The 25,092-nt window shown below is 38.5% G+C and overlaps 1 protein-coding gene across 1 annotated transcript in view; it reads left to right on the forward strand.

Moving 5' to 3' along the window:
* The window catches only part of fras1 (Fraser extracellular matrix complex subunit 1), a 364,870-nt gene that overhangs the window by 301,932 nt on the left and 37,846 nt on the right, over positions 1 to 25,092 (forward strand). Inside the window, exons 55-58 of the mRNA XM_015364800.2 lie at positions 14,443 to 14,787; positions 15,123 to 15,283; positions 17,929 to 18,076; positions 18,637 to 18,842. Of these exons, the coding sequence (XP_015220286.2) occupies positions 14,443 to 14,787; positions 15,123 to 15,283; positions 17,929 to 18,076; positions 18,637 to 18,842 (860 nt within the window). The remainder of the gene's footprint in view (positions 1 to 14,442; positions 14,788 to 15,122; positions 15,284 to 17,928; positions 18,077 to 18,636; positions 18,843 to 25,092) is intronic.

Genomic DNA, 25,092 nt, shown 5'->3' on the forward strand with positions numbered 1-25,092 from the left:
CAGTATTTTAAATAGTGTGCCCTTTCAGGATACCTTTGTTTTGGAACATTTTATTGTTATTTAGTTTTATTACAGATGCAGCCATTCAAAATGGGTGAGGTATTTCGCGGCATACCGCGACACACCCACCGGGGTATCACGCGGTTCACGTGTGTCACGTGACTAACTATCCGGCGTCGCCTTGTAAAACCGCCAGGGGGAGCTTAACCTCTCATTTGAGCCTTTAATTTTGAACTGTGTATTACAGCGTGTTAATCATCAGTCATTCAAATGTTGGTATATTTTATGAAAGCAAGATTGCTCAGTTGGACAAAAGTACACAACCTACCTTTATCAGAAATATTTATGCATCAAAGCCTTTACTGAAGATATTACTAATAGTATTAATAATGGATGACTTTGGACAAGCTGTATACTCAAAGTATAATTTCTTTAGCACATTTGTACAAGCACTTGGAATCTGTCCAAGCCATACTTTGTCAGGCATTTTCTTTTACTTCAACGGGCATAAAAACTTCCTTGCTTTTAACAGGGCGTTTCATAATTTCTAATTACGAAAATGATTTAAAATGCGACACCTATCATTCAACTAGAGCTTAAAATATCACAAGGAAAAATACACACCGGTATTCCATTTCTCCCTAAACATTGTAAGCTTCGAAGTCTTTAACTAACGTGATACCGGAGTCAACAAGCATACTTTTAGAATTTGATTAAAAGGGAATATAATATGGAATCGCGTATCTCAAGAATTTAATAATGGTATGATTATATCCGTGTACTGCGGCAGGGCTGTTGTGTGTTCGAATCCAGCTGGTGCTGGACCTTCCAGTTTTATTTATTTATTTTTTAATCGCGTAACATAAACATATTACCGTATGCAAGCTGTACTGTATACAATATGTATATGTATATTTAATGTCTTAACTGTGCCCATTTAAGTATTGAATATTCATATCTAATTTTAGCACTGAAGGGAAATCTTAACATAAACATACAGTATATGGCTGGTCTCGGTACTTTAAAGAAAAAAAAACACACCAGTATTCCATTTCTCCCTAAACATTGTAAGCTTCGAAGTCTTTAACTAACGTGATACCGGAGTCAACAAGCATACTTTTAGAATTTGATTAAAAGGGAATATAATATGGAATCGCGTATCTCAAGAAATTAATAACGATATAATTATATTCACGTTGCAAAAGAACTGCAACGGACATAAAAACTCCCTTGCTTTTAACAGAGCGTTCCATAATTTCTAACTACGAAAATGCCAGGTGAAAGGATTTGTAAACATATTTTGTTAAAGCAAGTCAGTTTTTTCTGCAACACATAAAATACATTTTTCCAAGAAAGTTTAGCCTTTGTCACTAATGAAACCACTTAATAAAGACATAAATATAGAAATCTTAAGATTTGTTTTATTTAATGTTGGTAGCAGGATGAACTGTCAGAGTGTATATTTTGTCGCAAAGTTGCTGCAAGATTTTAACAGGGAAAAAGTTATTTAGAAATGAGTTATTTCAAGATGAAAAAGAAAACATACACGAAACATGGTTTCATTACGACCAGAATCGGTCTTGAGATATTTTTAACTTGATTTACGGTATTTGAGAGGTATGTCTTAACACCGATACTACAGTGCTTAAGTACTGCTCACGTATATGTTTCTAGGTTTATATTATGCATTTCATACGGTCAAATTACTTTTGAGCAACGGTATGCGTTTTACTTTCGTTTTGTGCTGGGACCCGTGGATTGATTAGAGATATCAAGTACATACAAGTCATTTTTTAAATGTTGTAGTTCGTCTTGAAAAAATGTTACGAGTACATCATCTATCAACAATCACACAGCTTCTGTTTCCATATTGCGGATTTTGGTTAGGTATTATCAAATCCAGTGGCGCTGTTAGTTTACTGAGTCCCATGTCACATGGTCTGTGATTGAAACCTGTAAAACCGGTTTAATTCGTCACAGCCAGCACTCTTCAGGTGTGAGGGTCTTCTGCTCAGAATGAAACGCTAAAATGTTTGTGTATATTCTAATGGTAGTGGGGGCAGGGTGTGTGGGAACAGGTTTGGTTGAAATTGCATTGGAGATCTATGTTCTTCACACCTGAAACATTTTCTCTGAAAGCATTTTCTTCGCAGTTTAACTGATCATGTTACAGCATGTTACAGTTTACTATTATTAACCATATTAATTTTAAGTGCTTAATGTAAAATCTTGTAAAAATATATTTTCATTGTTCAAATATACATTAAGTCTGACTATCATATAATAAGTTAAATACAAAACTAAAGAAAAAATAGGGTTAAATATAATTCAAAATATTTTGCGAACAATGTTAACTGTTTATGAATAATAAAATGTATTAACTAAGGAGTAGGATGGCACAGTTGTTAGTATGTTTTTTGTTTTGTTTCTTTTTCATAAATACAACAGTAGTACCTGATGTCTCAGTGGCTTTCAAAATTAAATTCTGCAATAAATAACCACATGTAAGACTCTGATGCTTAAAATGTTTAGGGAGAAAGTGGAATACTGGTGTGTATTTTTCTTTAAACTACCAATACCAGCCATATACAGTCTGTAACGTAGGGATTTCTATATGTCTTTATTTAGTGGTTACATTAGTGACAAAGGCTAAACTTTTAGCTTCAGTAACGTGTACATATCTCCCCTTTTTTAAAAACGACATGGTTAAAAACTGTTCCAGAGCCACTGTTGTTTCATCAGTGAAAAGTACATCATGAAATGCCTCTCCCTGTTCAATCCACTGGAAAAAAGAAAAGGAACATAAAGCTTCTGATGGTCATAAACGATATTCATTTAGGAGCAGCATCAGAGGTATGTTTTTAACTGCACTGCTTTGGAGAGAATACCATAGTGTGTTTTTTTTTTTACTCCCTGGCGGAAACTGGCTTCCAGAAGAATCAGTATGGCTCAGAGATTAAATAAAACTTCACTTGCACCAAACAAATGTATATTTCTAAATATCACAACATGATCAAATTTAAGTCATTTTAATAACAATGAATAGTCACCTATGCGTTACAATATAAACATTTATATTGATTTAAATCGCGTTTAAATCACCTTTAATTAAAACCCATAAATAAAGCTGATACTGTTTAGACTTTCAATTATTTAAAACTGTATTAAAGCAGCACAATACACAATGCAACGTAAATCGCTATCTTTGTCTTCTGTGTAATAATGTTCACCTCTCTGTCCAGCAAATTTACAATAGTAATAATAATGAACTTTATTGTATATGGCGCCTTTAAAGGTGGCTCCTCAAAGCGCTTTACAGGTTAAAAACAATACTGTTAGGCTGGGAAAACGATTTTTTTTTAAGAAATACAAAATGAGATATAATGATATGTTCCGGCTTAGACATTAACGAAGAGCATAACGCGTGTACTGTATACACTGCAAGTACAACCCCCCTCTCTGCAGGAGTGCTGGCTGTGACGAATTGAACCGGTTTCACGGGTATTTTCAAAGTAGGAGGCGAGATTTCCAGCGAAAGACACCTCCCCCCCCTCAAAAACCCAGTACGTACAGTACTTACTAGTTAAAGGCTAGGCTCCCGACTACGGCGAAAGGAACCCTTCTTTCATTAGAAGACAATGAACATATTTTAGCCCTGAATGAATTAATAGCAAACATGGTTTACATAAAAGACATTTTTCCAAGAAAGTTTAGCCTTTGTCACTAATGAAACCACTAAATAAAGACATAAATATAAAAATCTTAAGATTTTTAAAATACATGACTTTGCTAAAATTTATTTGAAAATAAAAACAATTACAACCGCCAGGGGAGAGAGAGAACAGGGGAGGGATGTTGGTTTTGCATAAGGGGCGGGGCTATGGAAATTAGGTCTATTTGGGAACGTGTAGTTACATGTTCTGGCTGTTTGTGAATTATCGTTGTTGAGTATGGAGTGTTGAGGTATTGATTTTGTGTAATGCTTTATGTTGAAAATTGAGGTGGATTTTGTTTATGATAAACAGGATAAACTGGGATGGGAGGAAGGTTTGGTTTTGCATAAGGGGCGGGATTATGATAATTGGAGGACTTTGCGAGAGTAAAGTGGCTTGATTATTTGATTTTGTATTGTGGTTGTTATCTATGTTTTTGGTTGGAATTATGTTTATATGGTTGTTTTTGTTGGTTGGTTGTTATTATGGTTATTAATAATACGATCTATAGTTGAAATCTGAGCCTAAATAAAAAGAAAAAGCAAGTGATTAGGTTTATGAACAATCTAATTACTTATTCGTTTAAAACGCTATATAAAATAAAGTTTATTATTAATTTGCTGGACAGAGCGGTGAACATTATTATGCATAAGACAAAGATAACGATCCTGATCAGTTTAGAAATCTGTGTACGCTGTAAGGTTTTTACTTCTTAAACTTGTAAAATACACATTTTGAATAGAAAGAAATCCTCTTCCTGGTACAGTATGTATAGCAAACCAGCACGTCTTTTTTCTCCAATCAGAGGGGTGTCAGATGGTGTCAGCCAATCACCATTCTGCGTTGGGTAGCAACGGGTGACTGTTCTCAGGCGGAAGATGTAAACAGCTTAATGTCCGTGTTAAATAATTTTTTTAAATTCAATTAAACGGGCACAATTAAGACATTAAATATACATATACATACTGTATACAGTACAGTTTGCATACGGTAATATGTTTATGTTACGCGATTAAAAAATAAATAAATAAAAATGAAAAGTCCAGCGCCAGCTGGATTTGAACACACAACCTGCCAGTTGGTAGTCATGCACCTAGACCAGTAGGCTACAAGACAGCTCGCATGAACAGGCAGGCGAAACAGCCCTACACAGCCCTGTCGCAGCACACGGATGTAATCATACCGTTATTAAGTTCTTGAAATACGCGATTCCATATTATATTCCCTTTTAATCAAATTCTAAAACTATGCTTGTTGACTCCGGTATCACGTTAAAGACTTCGAAGCTTACAATGTTTAGGGAGAAATTGAATACTGGTGTGTATTTTTTTCTTTAAAGTACCAAGACCAGCTATATACTGTATGTTTATGTTCCAAAATTAATATCGTTTATGGCTTTCACACGCGTTACAGTATGCTCCTATTCTTTTTATGCTCAGCTACTAAGATTTCCCTTCAGTTAAAATTCAATATCTACAACGGGCACAGTAAAGACGTTTACAGTCTTTCTACGACAGACCAACGGACCCCTGTCGGTCAACCAATCACGTACCGCGTTATTTTGCGTCATCGCACGTCACGATGCACGACGCCGTAGCCAATTACCTCCGGTACGTGTCTGTACCGCGCACTTTGAATGGCAGCATCTGTAATAGCTTATATTTGTGGGCTGGTGAACAATAATTACTTTGTTGCTGTTTATATTTCAGATCTTATTGTACAACAAAAGGAAATAGTTACAAGCAGCCGAAATCAGTATAATTACAGATCCAGCCATTCAAAATGCTCGAAGTATGCTGCGTCAAAACGAAGTAGGCATGGCGCATCATACTGCAGTATACTGCATGCAAATTGAAATATGATAATAGTATCTGGAAGCACCTTGTAAACCGCCAGGTAGAGCTAATAAAGCTAAACGTCACCAGAAAACGTCCAGTTTTCAATCCCGGTCACTGCTAAGGACAATATTTTTCCAATTAAGAATTTAAGTATATTCTTTAGACCTTTAATAATTTTAAACTGTGTTTTACAGCATGTTAATCATTAAATATGAAAAAGTTGGTATAGTTTATAAAAGCAAGATTGTTCAGTTTGACACAACCTTGCACCTTCATCATAAATAATATTTATTATGCATAAATATTTTATGCATCAAAGTCTTTAACTTGGTAACTTAGTGGGTTCTGGTTTTAACGTGCTTGTTCTAACATTATTAAGCTTATATTCTGTACTTCATTAAAAGTTATAACATTTTATCCTTTTCTAAGAATACGTAGTAAGAACACCACTTGCTGTTACTGTAAAAAGATAAATGTTGTAGTGATTTAACATAATTTGATAGTTATATTAATATGGAATTGTGAAACTAAACAGCTAAAATATCACAGGTGGACATTTCAGAAACATTTTGACATCCGTTTCTTTATAAAAACTTTTACTGTCCTTGTAGTGGTAATAGACAAACCACTGCACCCAATGGTTCAAAGCGCAATCAGAGTATTACTTTCAGTTTGTTTCTTATATAGTGAATACATAAAAATAGTCCACTATTATAGCTTGTTGTTGGCTCTGGCATGAATTTATGTATCTGGATAAATTAAGTGATGGTATTGTGATTAAGGATTTCTTCGCGAAAGTTAACAAAGGAGGGAAGAAGGGTTATTTTTACAATTGGAACTCCAAGATTCTGAGGATTTATTTCCCCTCATTTAGCTGAAATGGATAAAGAAATAATGCAGTAGTCGTAAGTATTGGAAGACTCTCTGTTTTATTAACAGTCACTCCGACTCAAACCTGTGTCATACAGTGATATAGATGTGGGTAATGTCATCCCCATTAAACAATGTGCCTATCGCGCAAATCCTGCTAAACTAGAAATTAGACACAAGAACAGTATTAATGGACAATGTTGTGTGGCTCTGGTGGAATTTCTCTGTAAACTGAAGAGTTATAGAGGGGACACGTTGTGTTTCGCCTCTTTTTACACTTGTAAGAACATTCCAATGTTAATGCGACACGGAAGATATTATTAATAACCTTTTAAATCTGTAGCTTTTAATTCTACTTCACACCTGCATGTCAAGATCATGGTTTCAAAATAAAAAAACATCAAAACTTAGATTGGATGAGAACATCATGATTGTTTTGCAAGGATGTGAAATGTGACAATTTGTTACAGTTACCATCAGGAGAAAAAAAAGTTTGTTTTTTTATTTATTTGTGGCTGCTGCAGTGGCTTGCAATGGCTGGATAGTTAACACTTATTGCTTTATCAGTCCGTGGAGGAAAGGGAGGTGGGGTGCTCTCCTTGGCTGCTAACACTCCTCCGTACACTTATTAAAATTAATAAAAGCGCCAATGTAAGCATCATATTTACAATTTGTTGAAAATAAAAATGTAATGTTCTCTAAAGCTTTCTCAGTGAAGTATGAGAATTCCCCTAGGGAGCCGTGTAAGCATGCGTAGACAGCAAAAGAACAGCTAAAGAGGAAGAAAACGCTTTCAGAGAAAACAATGTTTTAGGTCTGAAGAATACAGATCCCCAATTCAATTGCAGCCTAAACCTTTCCCCACACACCCTGCACCCGCAGCGATTGGAATATATACAAACAAAGCAATGAAAGCTTTACAGATTATCAGGTGTTTCTCAGATGTAGGGAAAGCACGTAATTCTGGCTGGGATTCGATTAATTCAAAATAAGTTTTTTTTTAAAAAAACTGCACCAGGTACTAGATCTTGTTTATGTTAAAGTTATATCACTAGGTAGTGGTGGACGGTTAGTGGGCGGTGTGCTATTTTGTTAGCAACCTGCTAATCTGCTTAACACCCGTAGAAAACATTATTTTATTTCTGTACGTAATGCGTGTTGCGTTTACAAAACAAAGTGTTTAAAATGTTTAAATAAGAAGTAAAAAGAACTTAAAGCTTACTCAAAAACTCTAAGTTGATCACGCAGAAGAAAAACCACCCATTTTTCGTGCATAAAAAGTGTTTTTAACTGATTTATATACATTTTTTTAATGTTGATTTAAGTGACCTTCTTTCAGTAGGATTTCATGATTATTTTTATGATTTCTCTATTATTATCGAACCCATCAACTCGTTGACTTGTGATTATTTTGGAAATATTTTGACATGTTCCTTTTAACTCGGATTTTATAATGTCAGGTGCTCTGAACGAGTTAAGCTTTGATGCAGTACAAATAAATGTATTTCCCACAAGCTATACTGTAGTGGCTTTAAAACTATACAACTTTATAACACTATGACATTTTCCTGACTAACTCAAACATGGCGTGACTTTAAAAGCTATAAAAAATGGTTCAGATAGTAGAAAGTCACACTGCTCTTACAAGCAGCTCTGTTTATCAGAGTTTGTGTTAACTTTGTCAAAAATTGACCGCAGGCACTTTCCCTTCCCCCCGGTGCGATCTGACAATGCGGGAAACAGGTTTTTTATTTTACTGGGAGTGTGAACATTGAGTGAGCACTGGGGTGTACAGTGAAACTAACACAGTGAGATTTCTGTGATGGATAGTTTTAGTAAATATGTTGACAAATAGCTGAATTTTTGCTAGATAAAAGTGACCATAGAGTGTTTTGATACACTGTACAATATAACAGTATAAAGCATGTTTTTTTATGTTTGTAATCGCTATTCTTGCAAGTATATTTTGTATTCAGTTTGCTTCTGTGTGTTAGCTTGTGGGAAAATGTTGGAGGTGAAAATTCATCCACAAGGAGTGTACCTTTAAAGCAGAGAAGACCGCACCAAACTTCTTCAGATCTGTATCTCACTCAAACAGACACTATTATACAGTATTACAGACTGTACAAGATCATTTTTTATGAATAATGTCTTCTGTATCACATTAAAATTGGAACGCTTTTCAAAGGTGTAAATCCACCTATTTTCTAACCGCTTTATCCAGGACAGGTAACAGTTTCACAACTCACCCTCCCCCCTGCCTGTCTGACTTTCTTTTTAACTTTTCTGTGCTCGAATCGCAGTGGGTAAGAAAGACATTTTTCCAAGAAAGATCTGATGACGAGGAAGAAAAATCACCTGTTTTTCATGCACAAAAAGTGGTTATTAACCTGTTTTTATCACTTTTAAAGTCATGCAAGTTAAGCAGGAACACATCATTACATCTCATTTTTATTTATTTTTGTAATTAAAAAATTCAATTGCCCAGCCTAAGGGGCGTCTATAATATTGTGGCATTATTATATAGGACAGACACAGTGACTCAGGCAGTCATCGAATGAAAAACGGTGCTTTATTTTTCAGTACAGCTGAGTACAGAGAGACACACATGCACTTTTTCATTGACAAAAAGTAACGCCACACTCTCTTGTTTAACGCACACAGGCAGTTAAAGCACCACGTCTCTTCCCGTAAAAAGTCTTTGTGTCCATACTATATACTCGCAGATTTTTTTGTAATGTGAACTCAGCCCAATCCCTTGGTGTATTTATATTATATTCTCATGTACGAGTAGAATAGGTTCATTGTCTTCCAATGAAAGACAGGTTCCTTTCGGCCAAGACAGTCAGGGGAAACTTGCCACACCCTATCACAGTAACTCAAGCAACCTTAATAGCTTAGCAAATGAGCTCACACTGGTGGGTATCTACTCGACGCTCCAGAGATGTCACATTTTACATGTCAGACCAGTTGCTTTCTATTGCAGATATGCACCCGCGGAGACTGTTTTTCCTCATAGCACTTTACACTTAGTTTAAACTACTGCGTGAAATAGGTTTAATACAGGTGGGTAGCCACGTACAGCATGCGTAGGCTGCAAAGGAACAAGTAATAGGTTTATTCCAAGCTGAAAAGAGAAGAAAGACAACACAATGTTTCAGCCGTTTCAGGCTGCGCTGTTCTGCTTCCTGTGGTGATATACAGGTTTTTCACACAAAGCCGTATTAAGCAGTATTTCTCGCATTGTGAACATGTGTACACAGCGGTCCCCCCGGGTTCCAGTTAGTGCGTAATTATGCATCGATGAAAAACCGGAGGTTTAAAAAAAGAGAATTAGCTCACTGATAGTTTTATGTGGAGGCTGTGAAGATTTTCACATGTCGTGGTCTTTAAAATGCATTTGGTTTGAAGGCTTTCTGTGTTTCCCTTTCAGAGATATGGACAGAAGAATATTCGAGCGTGGTAAAAAAATGGCTTAAAAACAACATAGTGAAGGCTGTGAAAACAGCCACATGTACTTTGTACACACAGCAAGTGTTTTCATAACTCAAGGAGGTTTCGTGAAAAAGCTACAGGTCTGCCAATTGTAATCTTTTTTATTTTTAAATGCATTTTAGAAAAGTGTCATCTATACAAAAAAGTTGCATTTAATACCACTCGATATTAATATATTAATAGAGATAAGCTCTCTATTAAAGCTCAGATCAAAGATCAAGCACAGATCAAACTGCAAGATCTCACACACTGGGACTGATCTGTGATCTGTGATGTGGTTGAGTGTTAATTGTGGTGCTCTAGCGGGCTGGCTGTGCTGAATGCTAGATTTAAAAGCATTTTGTATAGTTTGTATACAGGTAGGCCAGTGCTTCCAAAGCAAGCAGGTGTAGAACAGTACTTAATGCATTTTTATACAAAAATTTGTATTCTGTATTCTGGTCGCTTGCAGATTAGAATGGCATATGTTTAGCAATAATATTATTTATGGTACCTGAAAGTTTCAGGTTGTTGCACAAAGCTAAGGTATGTATATACGTGATCTGACAACTGGATTCAATTTCATGTCATTAAACTCTGTTTATTTTTAAGTTAAAAAAAAACAGTTTAACAACTCTTAAGCATACTGTAGTTTTTGTTTACACGCGTTTATCAGTGAAAAGACGGGCATTTTTTCTCCCCCCTACATAATCAGAGTAGAATAGAATTTCTTATTAGCACAATTTATTACAGTGCTAAATTTAATATTATTGATTACTAATAGTTTATGCTAACACCTGCAAGTTTTTTTTATACATAGCATTCAGAAATACAATCGAGAATAGTTTTGTGGTGTATGTATAGATTAAGCTTTTCTAAAATGCATAACAAAATTAAAAACAATTAAAATCTGTAATCTTACCACCTGTAATGTCATTAGAAAATACAATAATTTCCTACTTCGTCTAACAATGGTACCAAAAATTAGTGCTGAGAAACCTGTGCTTAATGATAATCAAGGGACTTAGGAGTCAAAGAAAATGATTTACGTTGTTTAATTTTAAACACTAAGTTATGAATGCAGATGCAATTGGTGCTTTACGGCCATTGTGCAATACTCAGCTCAGAACTTCCTCCCTCTCTCTGTGCCGCCTCCCCCTCTGATGCAGCGCAATGGGCTGCACACTGTTTTCAGAGTCTGTGATTAAGGAAAAAAAGATCTGCTGATCTGTTCTACATACCAGGAAGACAACAGAATATGATTTTTTCTGTTAAAAACATGTATTTTAAACGTTTAATTAAGAAGTAAAAGCCTTACATCATACACAGAGATTCTAAGCTGATCAGGAGGAAGAAAAATCACCCGTTTTTTGTGCATAAAAAGTGGTTATTAACTATCGAAACCTGTTTTTATAGCTATTAAATGTCTAAGCAGGAACACATCATTATGTCTTGTTTTTGCTTTATTTTTTAAGAATTAGAAATACAACCTAATTTTAAAGACCTCTACTTGTGAAAGTTTTCCGAGCCTGTACATAAAACTATATACACAATACTGCTGACAGCATGAACATTCCTGAAGAGTGACACAGCTTTGCGTTGTGTATCTGTTTTTTCTTGTTTACAAAGAAAGTGGAATACAGTAATTCTACCTGCTATATAAATAAGTATATTTAGATATTTAGATCCTTAAATTAATACCATTTTTAATTTCTTTAGATACGTGATTCCATACTATATTCCCTATTATAAAACGGATAATTCCGGTCCTGAAATCGGATTTTCTGATATACGCACACTCCGGAATTTTGACTTTTTACTGTGTGATAAAGACATTTTAAAGACTACTTCTTAACGTAAATAAAAAAAATTGGATTCTCATGTATCTGATACACGTATCTTTTTCTGCTGTCTTGGTTGTGCTCTTGAGGATCCTTGTGATATTTTGAGCTCTGGTTGAATAAGTGTCACATAGTTTAAATCATTTTCATTCTTAGAAGTTATGAAACGCTCTGTTAAAAGCAAGGGAGTTTTTATGTCTGTTATAGTAAAAGAAAATGCCTGATGACATTTTTCAGTGCTTGTACAATCGATGGAAATGTTCAAATAAATGTGCTAAAGAAATAAACAAAAAACAAGTCATTTATTCCTTTATCATATTAGCTAGCTAATGTCCTGTCCTTGTTAGTTAGTTACTTGTGGCTGTGTTTCTGTGTTGCATAGCAACGAGGGCCAATATTCGCAAGCATAGGAACGTAAACAGATTAATTTTCGTGTTAAATAAATTTTTAAAATTAAAATTCATTCTATACAGCAATCGCATATTTTGGGACCATTTTATAAAAGCAGTAAGGTACTCAAGGCCTGTGCTATATCGTGGATATAGTCACAGTTAAAAGGGTTGCCGGCCCTCTGCATCGCTTCAGGCCTAACAACACCTTTTAACTGTGACTATATCCACGATACACAGTAGCACGGCCTCTCGTGCCTTATTGCTTTAATAATTAGATTCTAAAAGGTATGAGTTTCTCTTACTGCAATAACGAGCGCAAGTATTCATGGAAAATGGTAATCACTTAATTCGCTTTGAACTTTTTTTTATATTTAGAAAAAACAACAATTTCAATATAGTGTCAATAATATTTAGTCAGTAATAATATCAGTAGCAATTTGAAATTATTCATTGTTATTAATAAATGACTTAGCTTCGAACTTGTTGTGATATTTAGAAATATAAAAAATGTCAATATAAAGTAGTGTCCATAATGTTTGCTATTTTAGTTTTTCAAAGAAATAATAAAATATTTCTGCATAATTAAAATATTTATGATAAAGGTGCTAGGTTGTGTACTTTTGTCCAACTGAGCAATCTTGCTTTCATAAAATATACCAACTTTTTAATGTATAATGATTAACATGCTGTAATACACAGTTTAAATTTAAAAGTCTAAAGAGTATACAACTTTATACAATTCTTAATTGAATAAAGATTGTCCCACAGCAGTCATCGGGATTCAAAACTGGATGTTTTCTGGTGACAGCTCAAATGCTGTACAGGAGATGTTAAGCTTTATAAGATCCACCTGCCGGTTTTACAAGGTGATTCAAGATACTATTAACACAATCTAATTTGCATATGGTAAATCGTGGTATACTGCGACACGCCCACCGCGTTGTACCGCAGCATACCCCGCTTGTTTTGAATGGCTGCATCTGTTTGATTTCATTTTAAGGCTTGAGGCATCTGTTAAATTGCCACACTGAATAAAGTGTTTTGAATTAAACCGGTTGTACAGTTGACAGTATTCATGTTTGCTAGTTCATGTTTTTATTTCATTATTAATATAACTTAACATTGAATATGTTATAATATATATACGAAAAAAACCAAAAACGTGTTAATATAGTGTACATGATACTGTTATAGTTTCTTTAAAAAATTTGTTAGAAGAAAAGCTTGTGCCGTAAGCGGGTATTGAACCCGGATCATCTAGGGCTGCTCGGAAACACAGCTGAGACAAACAGCTTAAAAATGTTTCAAAAGTAATCATGCGTGAATGAGTCAAATTAAAAATAAAACGTATTTATAAAGAATAGTGGATTACAGTAAAACTATCAGCTATATAAATACATATATTTAGATCCTTAAATTAATATCGTTACACCAACATGCGCTGAACAGCTTTACAACTGTACAGTATGTTCTCCATTACCACTATAAGAACAATACAAGCTTTAAAAAAAACGAATGTCAAAATGTTTCCAAAAAGGGCAGGCAAGAGTTTCCAAGTAATCGCTGGCGAATGAGTCAAATTGATGCAGATGCTTACAAAGAAAGTGTACTAATGTGATCATTTGAGCTATATGAATATAATTATATCTTTATTAATTTCGTTAGATATGCAATTCCATATTATATTCCCTATTATTCAAATTCTAAAAAGTATGTGTTTTTTTACTATGATAACGAGCGCAAATATTCATAGAAAAGGTTAAAACATAATAACTTTTTATGAAATATATAAACTTAATGTAGTCGGAAGGAGCCCATAAAAACTTTTCCAAAATAACCACAGTATGTAACCGAAGACTTTGATGCTTAAAATGTTCAGGAAGAAAGTGGAATACTGGTGTGTATTTTTTCCTTAAACTACCAATACCATCCATATACAGTTTACATGATATGTTTATGTTCATAAATTTATATAATTTATGACCTTCTGACGTGTTATGCTCCTCTTCTTTTTATGCTCAGCTACTAAAATTTCCCTTTAGTTTTAAAATTCCATATAAATATTCACTATTAAGTGGATCAAAACTTGCACAGTAAAGAGATTAAATGATTAAATCGTTTCACTAACAACCAGTGCACCATGAGTGCCCCTGTCGGTCATTATGGCCAGCCAATCACGTACTGTACTGCGGTACAGTGTAGTGACCTGTGGGTAATTTCACCCGGTATGGGGTTGTATGGTGCATTTTGAATGGCTGCATCTGTATTAGTCTCAGTCTCTTCTCTCACTTACAGAGTTTTGTCTAATTTCCAGGTGACTCCAGTAGCACTGTTTCTGCTCTTTGCTACACTGTTTCCAAATCTGCCCAAGGCAGCAGCCTATATTCTTTGGAGTCTGGTTCTGATTTCAAGTCCAGAGGAATGTCCAGTGAAAATCGGGTGATTTTAGGGCCTGGGGTGAGCATGTCCACCTGTGATGTAAAACTGATTGATGACAGTGAGTATGAGTTGGAAGAAGAGTTTGAAATCATCCTGGCTGATGCCTCAGACAATGCTCGGATTGGGGATGTGACAGTTGCCAAAGTGGTGATCGATGGCCCAAATGATGTCTCCACTGTATTCCTGGGAAATGCTTCTTTTACACTGAGTGAAGATAAAGGTAAAGGTTACAACAGACTGCAGAATACATTGCACTAATGTGGATTTTTTCTTCTGAAAATGTTTCAAACTTGGTTGTGTATTTTTAAATATTAGTAATTGTTTCAGTGCACAATATTTACACAATTCATTTTACAGTGTATAATTACTTTGAAAGCAGTTAACAGCATGTCAGAATAGATCTGTGTCAACTTTAAACAACTGCTAATAGTTTAAAATCTAATGAAAGAAACATAAGTGATAGGGTCATAAAGCTAAAGGGTCTGTGTTTCTATTTTCAAATTTCAAATATTTACAATTTGATGTCATAAAACAGGGATGTGATTTTGTTTTTAGGTGTCATTGAAATTCCTGTTATTAGGCAAGGCAGTGATCTGTCCTCTGTGACCTCTGTGTGGTGTGCCACACGGCCTTCAGATCCACCCTCAGCCACACCTGGAGTGGACTACATACCTAGCTCCAAGAAAGTGGAGTTCAGGCCTGGGAAAACAGAGGAGGTGAAGCAGCTTGTAACCCTTTCTCCTTTTAATTGTCAGTCTGCTACCCATATAGGTCCACTGCAGAGAATCGTACTGCTGGGCCTAGCCATTTCTTTAATTTTCTGTTAGTCTGAGATCAGAGTTTTCTGTCACAGGATTAGGTTATGTAGTTAAACCTGTGTCTTTTTTTCTTTTGGCACTTTTCTAACAGTACTGTATTTTTGCAACATATTTCCTGCTCAAGCATTCATTGTTCATTAAAAGGTCAGTAATATTATTTTTTGTTTTACAGTGAAACAACTTGTGAGAGGTACACCATCATGTCTATACATTTTATTTGTGGTTAATTACATGCATACATTTGATCATTTTAGAACAAAAACATGTTGTTCACCTCTGTCACGCCCTCTGCAGCCAGAAGGCGCTCCTTCTCTGTCCTGTCTCTAGTTTCCGCTCTGCTGTCCTTCCTGTCCCTCTCTTTCCCTTGGGCTATATATTTCCGGGTCTTGCACTCTGTCCTCGCTCAGCATTGAGGTTCGGATGTCCTGAGACCTGCCTAGCACCAGGGCGCCCCACGTCCGCTCCCTGAGGGCATAGGATTCTATACGACATTCCTGAACTCTTTGCACTAATGAGCCCGGGCCTTTTTCCCGTCTCGCCGCTACGCATATGGGTCTTTTCCGCTCTCCTGCTCCCCACAGTTAGTTCCTTTGGACGTCCGTGACAACCTCAGTGATTTTATGTGATGCTTTTAAGTACTTTTCAGAGTGTAGAACTCAGAATGGTTGATTATCCCTTTTAGGTAATAACTACATGAAGTCTCCTCACCAAACTCTGTGTAATATTTTGTTGAGGTGCTTTGCTGCAGTTTGAGTTCTTGAACAGTTATTGACTGTTCTGAAGGTATTAATTTAATTTTATCTTTAATATATGAAAGTCCTGCTCAGTCAGATTAAATCTATAATCTGATTGACTTGATTAGTCTAATATTTTTGCATGCTGCCTGGTAGATACAGTGACGCGAAAAAGTATTTGCCCCCTTCCTGATTTTCTTTATTATTGCAACGTTTTGACACTGAATGTTTTCAGGTCTTCAACCAAAATCTAATATTAGATAAAGGGAACCTGAGTGAACAAATAACACTTTTTTGCTTATTTTATTTGTTTAATGAGCAAAGTTATCCAACACCAACTTGTGCACTGTGTGCAAAAGTAATTATAACCAGCCCTGCTCAATATAAACCTCACATACTGTATTTTGATCCTTACCATCAGAGTCAAGTTGCCAGCTCAAAGATTCAACAAGCACATTATGCCACGATCAAAGGAAATTCCTGAAGAGATCAGAAAAAAAAATATGTCGATATCTATCAGTCTGGAAAGGGTTACGAAGCCATTTCTAAGGCTCTTGGACCACTGAACCACAGTGAGAGCCATAATCTCCAAATGGAGAACACTTGGAACAGTAGTGAATCTTCCCAGAAGTGGTTGGCCTGCCAAAATTTCTCCAAGGGTGCAGCGTAAAATCATCCAGGGCGTCACAAAGGATCTTGAAAAAAACATCCAAAGAACTGCAGGCTTCTCTTGACTCAGCTAAAGTCAGTGTTCATGACTCCACAATCAGAAAGAGACTGGGCAAAAATGGGCTTCTTGGGAGAGTAGTAAGGTGGAAACCACTGCTAACCAAGAAGAACATAAATGCTCGTCTCTCATTTTCAAAGAAGCACCTGGATGATCTCCAAGCCTTTTGGGAGAATGTTTTATGGACAGATGAGTGAAAAGTGGAACTTTTTGGATGACATGCGTCCCAATATGTCTGGCGTAAAGCAAATACAGCATTTTACAGTAAGAACATCATACCAATAGTCAAACATGGTGGTAGTGTTATGGTGTGGGGATGCTTTGCTGTCTCCGGACCTGGACAACTTGCCATAATTGAAGAAACCATGAATTCTGCTCTGTATCAGAAAATTCTTAAGGAGAATGTCTGGTCATCTGTCCATGAGCTGAAGCTGAAGCGTAGTTGGGCCATGCAGCAAGACAATGATCCAAAACACAAAAGCAAGTCCATATCAGAATGGCTGAGCAAAATTAGTTTTGGAGTGACCTAGTCAAAGTCCAGACCTAAACCTAATAGACATGCTATGGCAGGACCAGAAATGAGCAGTTCATTGAAAAAAACTACCAATGTTTCTGAATTAAAGCAGTTCTGTGAGGAAGAGTGGGCTCAAATTCCTCCACAACGATGTGAAAATATTGAATATTGAATTATAGGAAGTGTTTGGTTGCAGCCATTGCAACTAAAGGTGGCACAACCCGTTAAGTTACTTTTTCACACATTGGATATGGGTGTTGGATAACTTTGTTTATTTAATAAATGAAATAATAATAAAGAAGTGTTATTTGTTCACTCAGGTTCCCCTTATCTAATATTAGATCTGAAAACATCCAGTGTGATAAATATGCAATATAGAAGAAATTGGGAAGGGGACAAATACTTTTTCATGACACTGTTTTCAAGAAGTATGGAAGCAGATAAGCACACAAAATATTTCTAAAAAACTGCATAATTCATTCTGCTATATGCCCTTATTACAAATTTTTCTTGTTCTGTTTTTTTAAGATACTCTGTACTGTAATTGCCAAATGATTGTGTGTTTCAGATTTGTAGTCTGACAATTCTTGATGACAATCAAAATCCAACAATTGAAGGCACAGAATACTTTGTGGTGTTCCTCAGTTCACCTCAACGGGCTGTACTCACTGAACCTTATGAAGCTTTGGTTGCTATTAATGATGCATTCCAGGATGGTATGTGAGAAAAGCAAAAAGCTGTGGGCACACACACACACATCTTTCCTTATATGAACATGTATCACGTGAGAGGTATTTGTAGTATTTGCAGGTATTTGAGAGGTATTTGCAGCTCAGTATTCTTAATATTAATAGTATAATGTACAGAATTCTAGTGTATAGTACTTTCACATTTACTTGTAAAGAATGTAATATGACTAAATTCTAATAGTACTTTCATACTTAATACTTAATTGCTGATCTAACCTGTATTTCTGAAACATTTTATTTCTGAAGTTTTTGTCTGCTTATTTTCTAGTTTTTGTTAATTAGGTAACTTATCCTAGAAGTATAGAAAACATTTTCATTTTCTGTTCCTGTTTTTATTCTTTGTTTTAATGTTTATGACAAATATCTTACAGTTTATTCTTATACTTATTTAAAGTCACAAAGCACCTGTGCTGTTTAGTTCAGCACTTTCAGTTGACCCAGGTCAGGTTCATACTTAAGAATGTTCATTTGCCCGGCATGTCTGGTTGGATTCTACTCCATCTGGTGAAGTTAAGTTTGTCTTTCAGTTCCAAGCATGCAATTTGAAAAGGATGTGTATTCAGTGAAAGAGAAGAATGGAGTCCTGCACATTCCCATCATACGCACAGGGGATGTGACCTTTGAGTCTTCAGTAAGGTGCTATACTAGGACTCTTTCTGCCAAAGTGATGAATGACTTTGAAGAGAGGAAAAACACTGATGATTCTCGCATCACTTTTTTCAAAGGGGAAAAGGTACAGTATATCAGTACTTTACAACACTGCTTAATGTAAAACTAGTATGTCTGACATGCTGTCACCTAGAGAATGCAGGTGGTAGGGAATGACAGCTCTCAAATCAAACATTGTGGAGACAGGATTTTGATATCAGCTAATCTAACCATTAATATTGTTACAAATGGGGCTGGACAGATATTTTAAAACCATTACACCACCATAGTTACAAATGGGAGGTTACAAAACGTTAATGTCTGTGAAGTTTTATTTAATCTCTGAGCCATACTGATTCTTCTGGAAGCCAGTTTCCGCCAGGGAGTAAAAAAAAACACACTATGGTATTCTCTCCAATGCAGTGCAGTTAAAAACATACCTCTGATGCTGCTCCTAAATGAATATCGTTTATGACCATCAGAAGCTTTATGCTCCTTTTCTTTTTTCCAGTGGATTGAACAGGGAGAGGCATTTCATGATGTACTTTTCACTGATGAAACAACAGTGGCTCTGGAACAGTTTTCAACCAAGTCGTTTTATAAAAAGGGGAGATATGTACACGTTACTGAAGCTAAAAGTTTAGCCTTTGTCACTGTAGATTAAGCCGACTCAGGGACACCAAATAATGTAGGGAAAACCGGTTCAGGGACGCCAAATATGTAATCATAGTGGCTCTCTGAAGGCACCAGTTCTGTAGGGTTTGGGCATTTACTGAGACAATTATTAATTGTAGCAGTAAATCACAAAGTTGATTCTTTTGGTGGCTTTAGAATCCAACCATGCGATATAACTCAAACAACGCACACACACAGGTACTAATACACGAGGATACATTTATTAATACATAGAATATGCATATAAACCTAACAGATCTTATCGAGAGGGTTATCAGAATACAAAAGGTATATTCGGTCAGTTACAAAGAGTTATACATATCAAGAGGACATACGTTCAGTATATCATTCATTAAGACCGTTTCATAAATGAACTTGGTTATAACTTCTACATTAGATACTCAAACAAGTACATAACTCTTAGGAATTAAATTGATATCAACTGGTTTGGATAACAATTGAATTCTCGAGCTGTAATGCATTGAAGTTGAATACTCATCCAATCTCTGGGGATTCAGATCTCCTGCGGGCACAAAGAAACAGTTGCAGGCTGTTGCTGTCCAATCCGCGCTCTCTGGCTCCGTGCCAGGCTGTGCTGTGCGGCTTGCGACGGTGCGCTGCTGATGCTCATTGTTGGCTTTAACTAGCAAAGTTTGTGCACAGGAGAAAAGATGACTGTGGGTCCCAGCAAGTCAGGAAGAGGACCGGTTCGTTCCTGATGAAGAGCTAGTTCTGAATAGTAATTCAGCTGTCCACAGTTCCGACCTGTTCACGAGGCCTGCTGCTGGTTACTCTCTGGCAACCTCAACTCTAGACTCTTAGAACAAAGGAAAGTTCTGGCACTCGGACACACTGGCCGTTCCGTGGTTGTCCGGGCTGAGTCTCAGGATGGTCAGGAGGCGCGCTGCGAGAATGTCCTGCCCTTGGGATTCTCCTTTGAATTCCCTTTAGAATTGTTGAATCTGAATCTCAATCTCAATCTGAATCTCGTCTGAATCTTGTTGAATCTCCCAGGCTCTCTGTGTTGCCTGTTTTTACCTGGAGGAACTTCAGCTCATTGATTGGCTGAAAGTTCCATGGGCATCAGAGTCCCACGTGGGTTACTCGGCCCTACCGGTCCCTGATTGGTTGATCAAGGTGAGATATGAGTCACTTAGTCCTGACACTTAGGAATGCAATCCAGATGTCCAACTCGCACTCCCTAGACAGATAGGCACCAATGGATGACCATTGATCATGATAGCCAGGCTTAGCTAAGTGCATCCCCCTTTGGGAGCTGTCCTTATCAAAAGAAAACATCTTGCATGAATGGTTTCTCTGTGGCTGCACCACAGAGATGAACAGAGAAATGGGGCCTCATTTGGGAAGCTCAGAAACACTTAATTCTGCCTTACTATTAAGCCTCGCCGCTACATATCCCCCCTTTTTGAAGGCCACGAGGTCCCGAGGCATTGTTGCCTTCAAAACAAAACAGAGTTAAGTGATGTCCCTTGCCATTAGAACATTAATCTTAAATGTCTACATTACTCCTCGAGAATTCATACCGGAACCAGCATTGGATACAAACAGGATGAATAACATCTGGAGTATGTATAAACACGGTAGGAGACATTATCTCAGTCTAGGAATTACACATGAGGAAGTTCACTGTCAATATCTGATACCTCTATAGTAGATATCTGAGGAGAAGTCACTTCCTTTCTTTTGACATGCTACCTTTGACTCATTCATGCTACCCAGAGTACATCTTGATGTGAGACTACATCATTCAGAGTACACTGTCAGTCATGATCCAGCTACCTGGCAGTAGTGTTACAATAACAACAGTTCCTGTTCCCAGCCCCCGATAAACCACAACACCTGTTTTGGGTATCTGCTAGGGTGGTTTGGAGGTTTGTTCCATTAAAGCAAACTAACTACCTGTACCTCTTCAGGGCTTACTGTTTCTTGGATTTCTATCCAATTCCTTAGTGTGGCACCTGAAGGCATCCACGACCTCAAGTTTGGTCTTATGTTGTCTGGTTCCAGACCGTACAGTGTTAAGTTACCATGCTGTACTATGGCCTCCTCGGGAACTTACAGGAAAACTATTGGTTAGGTAGCTGCATTGTGGTAGCTGTATCATGCCCATCACAAGTCATAGTGTCAGTTAAATGTGGTGTGCTGACCAGCCATTTACTTCCCACCTGCTCTTCATGGGGTTCATTAACCTCCCTCTGCTCGTTAATAGCTTTACACCCTTCATTGGTGAATCGTTTAGACACAGCCAATGGATAGCTTTGGTAGCCATACCCATCTCAAGATTTGGAACCGAATTCAATCTTGGATTGCCTTCTGGGTGAGCTATGAGCGATGGGGTTAATGTCACATACTCCTCTACTGAGAAGAGTGGAATCAAGTGGGTTGGGATTTGTGCCGTGGTTAGACTGGCTACAGTCTAACCCTTAAACTCCCTTAACAGGTCTTGTGTCAACATTCTGGCCTGTTGCACACAAGCATAAACCCACTGTATAACACCAACAATCATGTCCACTGGTTGGGGAATAAGGTTTAACCCTGTTGCATAGGACGTTGCCTGTAGGGTTTCCCCTAAGCTTTCCAACTTTTGCTGCTGTTGATACAGTCTGTCACTACCCTCTGGCATCTCTGACACCTGCCTTCTTGGGGCAGTCAGGGTGAGAGTGCCAGTAGCACACAAACCTACCAGAAATAGCAAATGCACAACAGTGGTGGCAGCAATCAGTCCTCCCAAAAGTCTTTTCGGGTGGCTGATCCCAGTCACCTCCTTCTGAGTGACTGTTGCCTTTCTAAGCTGGCGCAGCATGTACATGGTGTCTTTCTCAGTATGCTCTGTGGCATCTTGGGCACCAACATCCTGGAAATCTGGGGAGATCTGACACAGCGGCTGATGCTGCTCCTCCATTTCCAGGGCATCTGCTTTTTCGATTTGTTCATGCCTGTGCTCTAGGAACCCTGCAGGGGGCGGTGCAGCGGTGGAGCATGCCTGACCCTCGGCTGAGTGGTCATCTGGAGCACCTGAGTGATCTGGGATTGTTACCCCATTCTCACTATTCTGGTCCACCCTGCACACTTCCTGATTGAGGAATCCCTCTATCGGCATGTTTACAATCGTTCGCTGGGGGTAGGTGTAGGACACCTGCTCGCTCCCCCCTTCCCTCGCTAGGGGTTCAGGGAGCTGCCCCAGCAGTGGGATAGCTAGTTCACTATCTTTGAACTCACTATCACTCACCAGGCCCATGTCAGTGCAGGCGGGGATTCTGACACCCCTCTTTGCGATGTCCTGCACTGGCAGGCGGGTGACTTTACCATCCAGCTCCAGTCTGGCTGAACCACTGTTGGTCAGACTCAGACTGACAGACTGAGCTGGTGGCTGTGAGAAAACCGGCTCGGCTTTCATTCCCTGTCCCTTCTGGGGGACTGGGTGTGTTGGCAACCCTGCCGTTGAGGCAGAAACAATCAGGTCAGTCTCACTCACTACCTGGAAGTCGTGAGAAATAATGTTACCTGACTGCAGGTTCCCTGGGTCACAGCAGAGGGAATCGGCATCTGGGATCAGGTGTGTCCACAGCGCAGTAGTCTCAGCGTCGAGCTGGACCTCCTGTCTAACCTGTGAATGTTGCACCAGGGGCACCTGGCGGTGGCCCTGTGACAGCTGCTCAAGCAGATCCTCACTAATAGAGGACCTCTCAGGGCTAAGGGTGAGGGCTACATCACCAACCTGCTCTCCTGCCATCTGGATCCCTTCCACCACTGCAGGGTGGTGGTCCTGACCCCTCTTGGGTGCCAGGGTGCACAGGGAAAGCTCCTTTTCATCGCCAGGTGGGGAGATCTGCTCCTCTTTAGGGACGTAAAAGGTGTGTGCTTTACCTGGTGGATCAAGCGGCTGCTCGGAGCAGCGCTCCTGTGGCAGGGAGGCTGTTGTGACCTCAGCCGGGACACGACTTCCCTGTATATCTGGGGAACAAGGAAATATTTTTATTTCTTGTCCAGAGGGAACAGAAGGAATCTTCACATAGGCTTCTGTGTTCGGTGGGCACTGTGTGAGCACAGTCTGCCTCTTGGCCCCCCTTTCCTTCTGTACAGAAGGCTTAGGAGCCTTGACCTGTTTCCACACCTTGCCTTTCTGGTGATCCACCAAAGGTTCCTCTCTGAGTCGCATGCCCTTTTCCTTTTCTACCCGTTTGAGCTTGCCGTGTGACATCAAACACCTTTCAACCTCAGTGTCAATCAGTGTCTCACTGGGTAAGACATCTCCCATGGCAGCCTTGAGGTAAAAGCTTCTTGCTTTTCCTCTGCGTTTTACGGCCTGCTCTGTGACTTCAGGGGTGGAGTCAGCACTCGCTTGGGAGTGGCTGACCTTATCCAGGCAGGAACTCTTCCGCTCAATCAGATAGACTGAGGGAGGGAGAGGGGGCGGGTCTCCGCCTCCTCCAGTGGAGAGTATCAGCTCATTCACGTTTCCGGCAGCCTTGGGGAACGGTTGTCCCTGTCCTAATAAAGCTTGTTCAAGCCTGGCCAGGCGGGCGGCTACTGAATCCTTTTGTTCAGCTTTATCTAGCCCTTTCCCTCCCCCGGTGTTCTCATGGCACTTAGGACGCTGGGTGCGGTCCTGTGTGAGTGCTTTGGAACGGGGCTTAGCCAGCTCAGGAGCCTGTGCTCCTTCGAGCAGGGGGGAATTAACCCTGCTGGCTCTGACGGCGAACGCAGTCGCTTTAGCAACTTTTTGCTCAGAGCGACTTTGGACATCATACTCCCAGGCTTTCTGCACGAATCTCTTGATATCAGTCATTTTCATGGTCTGTGCATCTGTATGCATTAAGATCATCTTTCTGACTGACGGGTGGAGATTCGCAATGAATAAACCCTTGAAATGTGTGTTCTCTTCGCAACCCTCATCATTTCGCCCTCCAAAATAAGTTCGTCTAAGTCTCTCGTAATATTTGCGAGGGGACTCTGCTCTCTCGTGCTTAATGTTAAGTGCGGCGGCTATCGCGGCAGTCGGGTCAATAAACGCACTGTATTCTTCGATAAGTGCTTGACATAGCTGCTCAAAGTCATTACAGACTTCTTTCATCTGCCTAGCCATCCACTCATGTACAGCTCTGCTGGTAGTTTTCCTGACCAGAAACACTTTCTCCTGTTCTGTGGCGTTTGGCAGGTACTGCAGGGTATACCTGAGGTCTTGAATATAACTCTTGATATTATTCTCTGACACTGCAGGGTCAAATCTCTCTATGTCCTTCGCTAGCTCTCTCAGAGAATGGAGATTTATTCTAGCTTCTCCGCTGACGGAGATATGGAAGAGATCGTGGTCAGACCTGTCGCTGCTAGAGAGAGTGCTTAATAGCGACTCGAATTCAGACCTTTTAGCAACCATCGTTAAACTTAAAGAGTATTACTTTTAAGTACGAAATTACAGTTTTACCACAGAAAACCACAAGATCAAGTATGCAATCAACCCGGTAGATCGCAAAAGATCACAAAACAATCAAGCACTGCTTAAAGAGCAAGGGGAACTTTTTTTCCTTTCGGCTTTCAGCACACTGTATTGTCGTGTATGAAACCCGCGGCGTTTTATATGAATTATTCGCTTGGTTGACTCATTTCAGTCTTGCCACGCCCGTGCCAGGGACGCCAAA

Source organism: Lepisosteus oculatus, chromosome 3, assembly GCF_040954835.1.
Source record: "Lepisosteus oculatus isolate fLepOcu1 chromosome 3, fLepOcu1.hap2, whole genome shotgun sequence".
Classification (NCBI taxonomy): domain Eukaryota; kingdom Metazoa; phylum Chordata; class Actinopteri; order Semionotiformes; family Lepisosteidae; genus Lepisosteus; species Lepisosteus oculatus.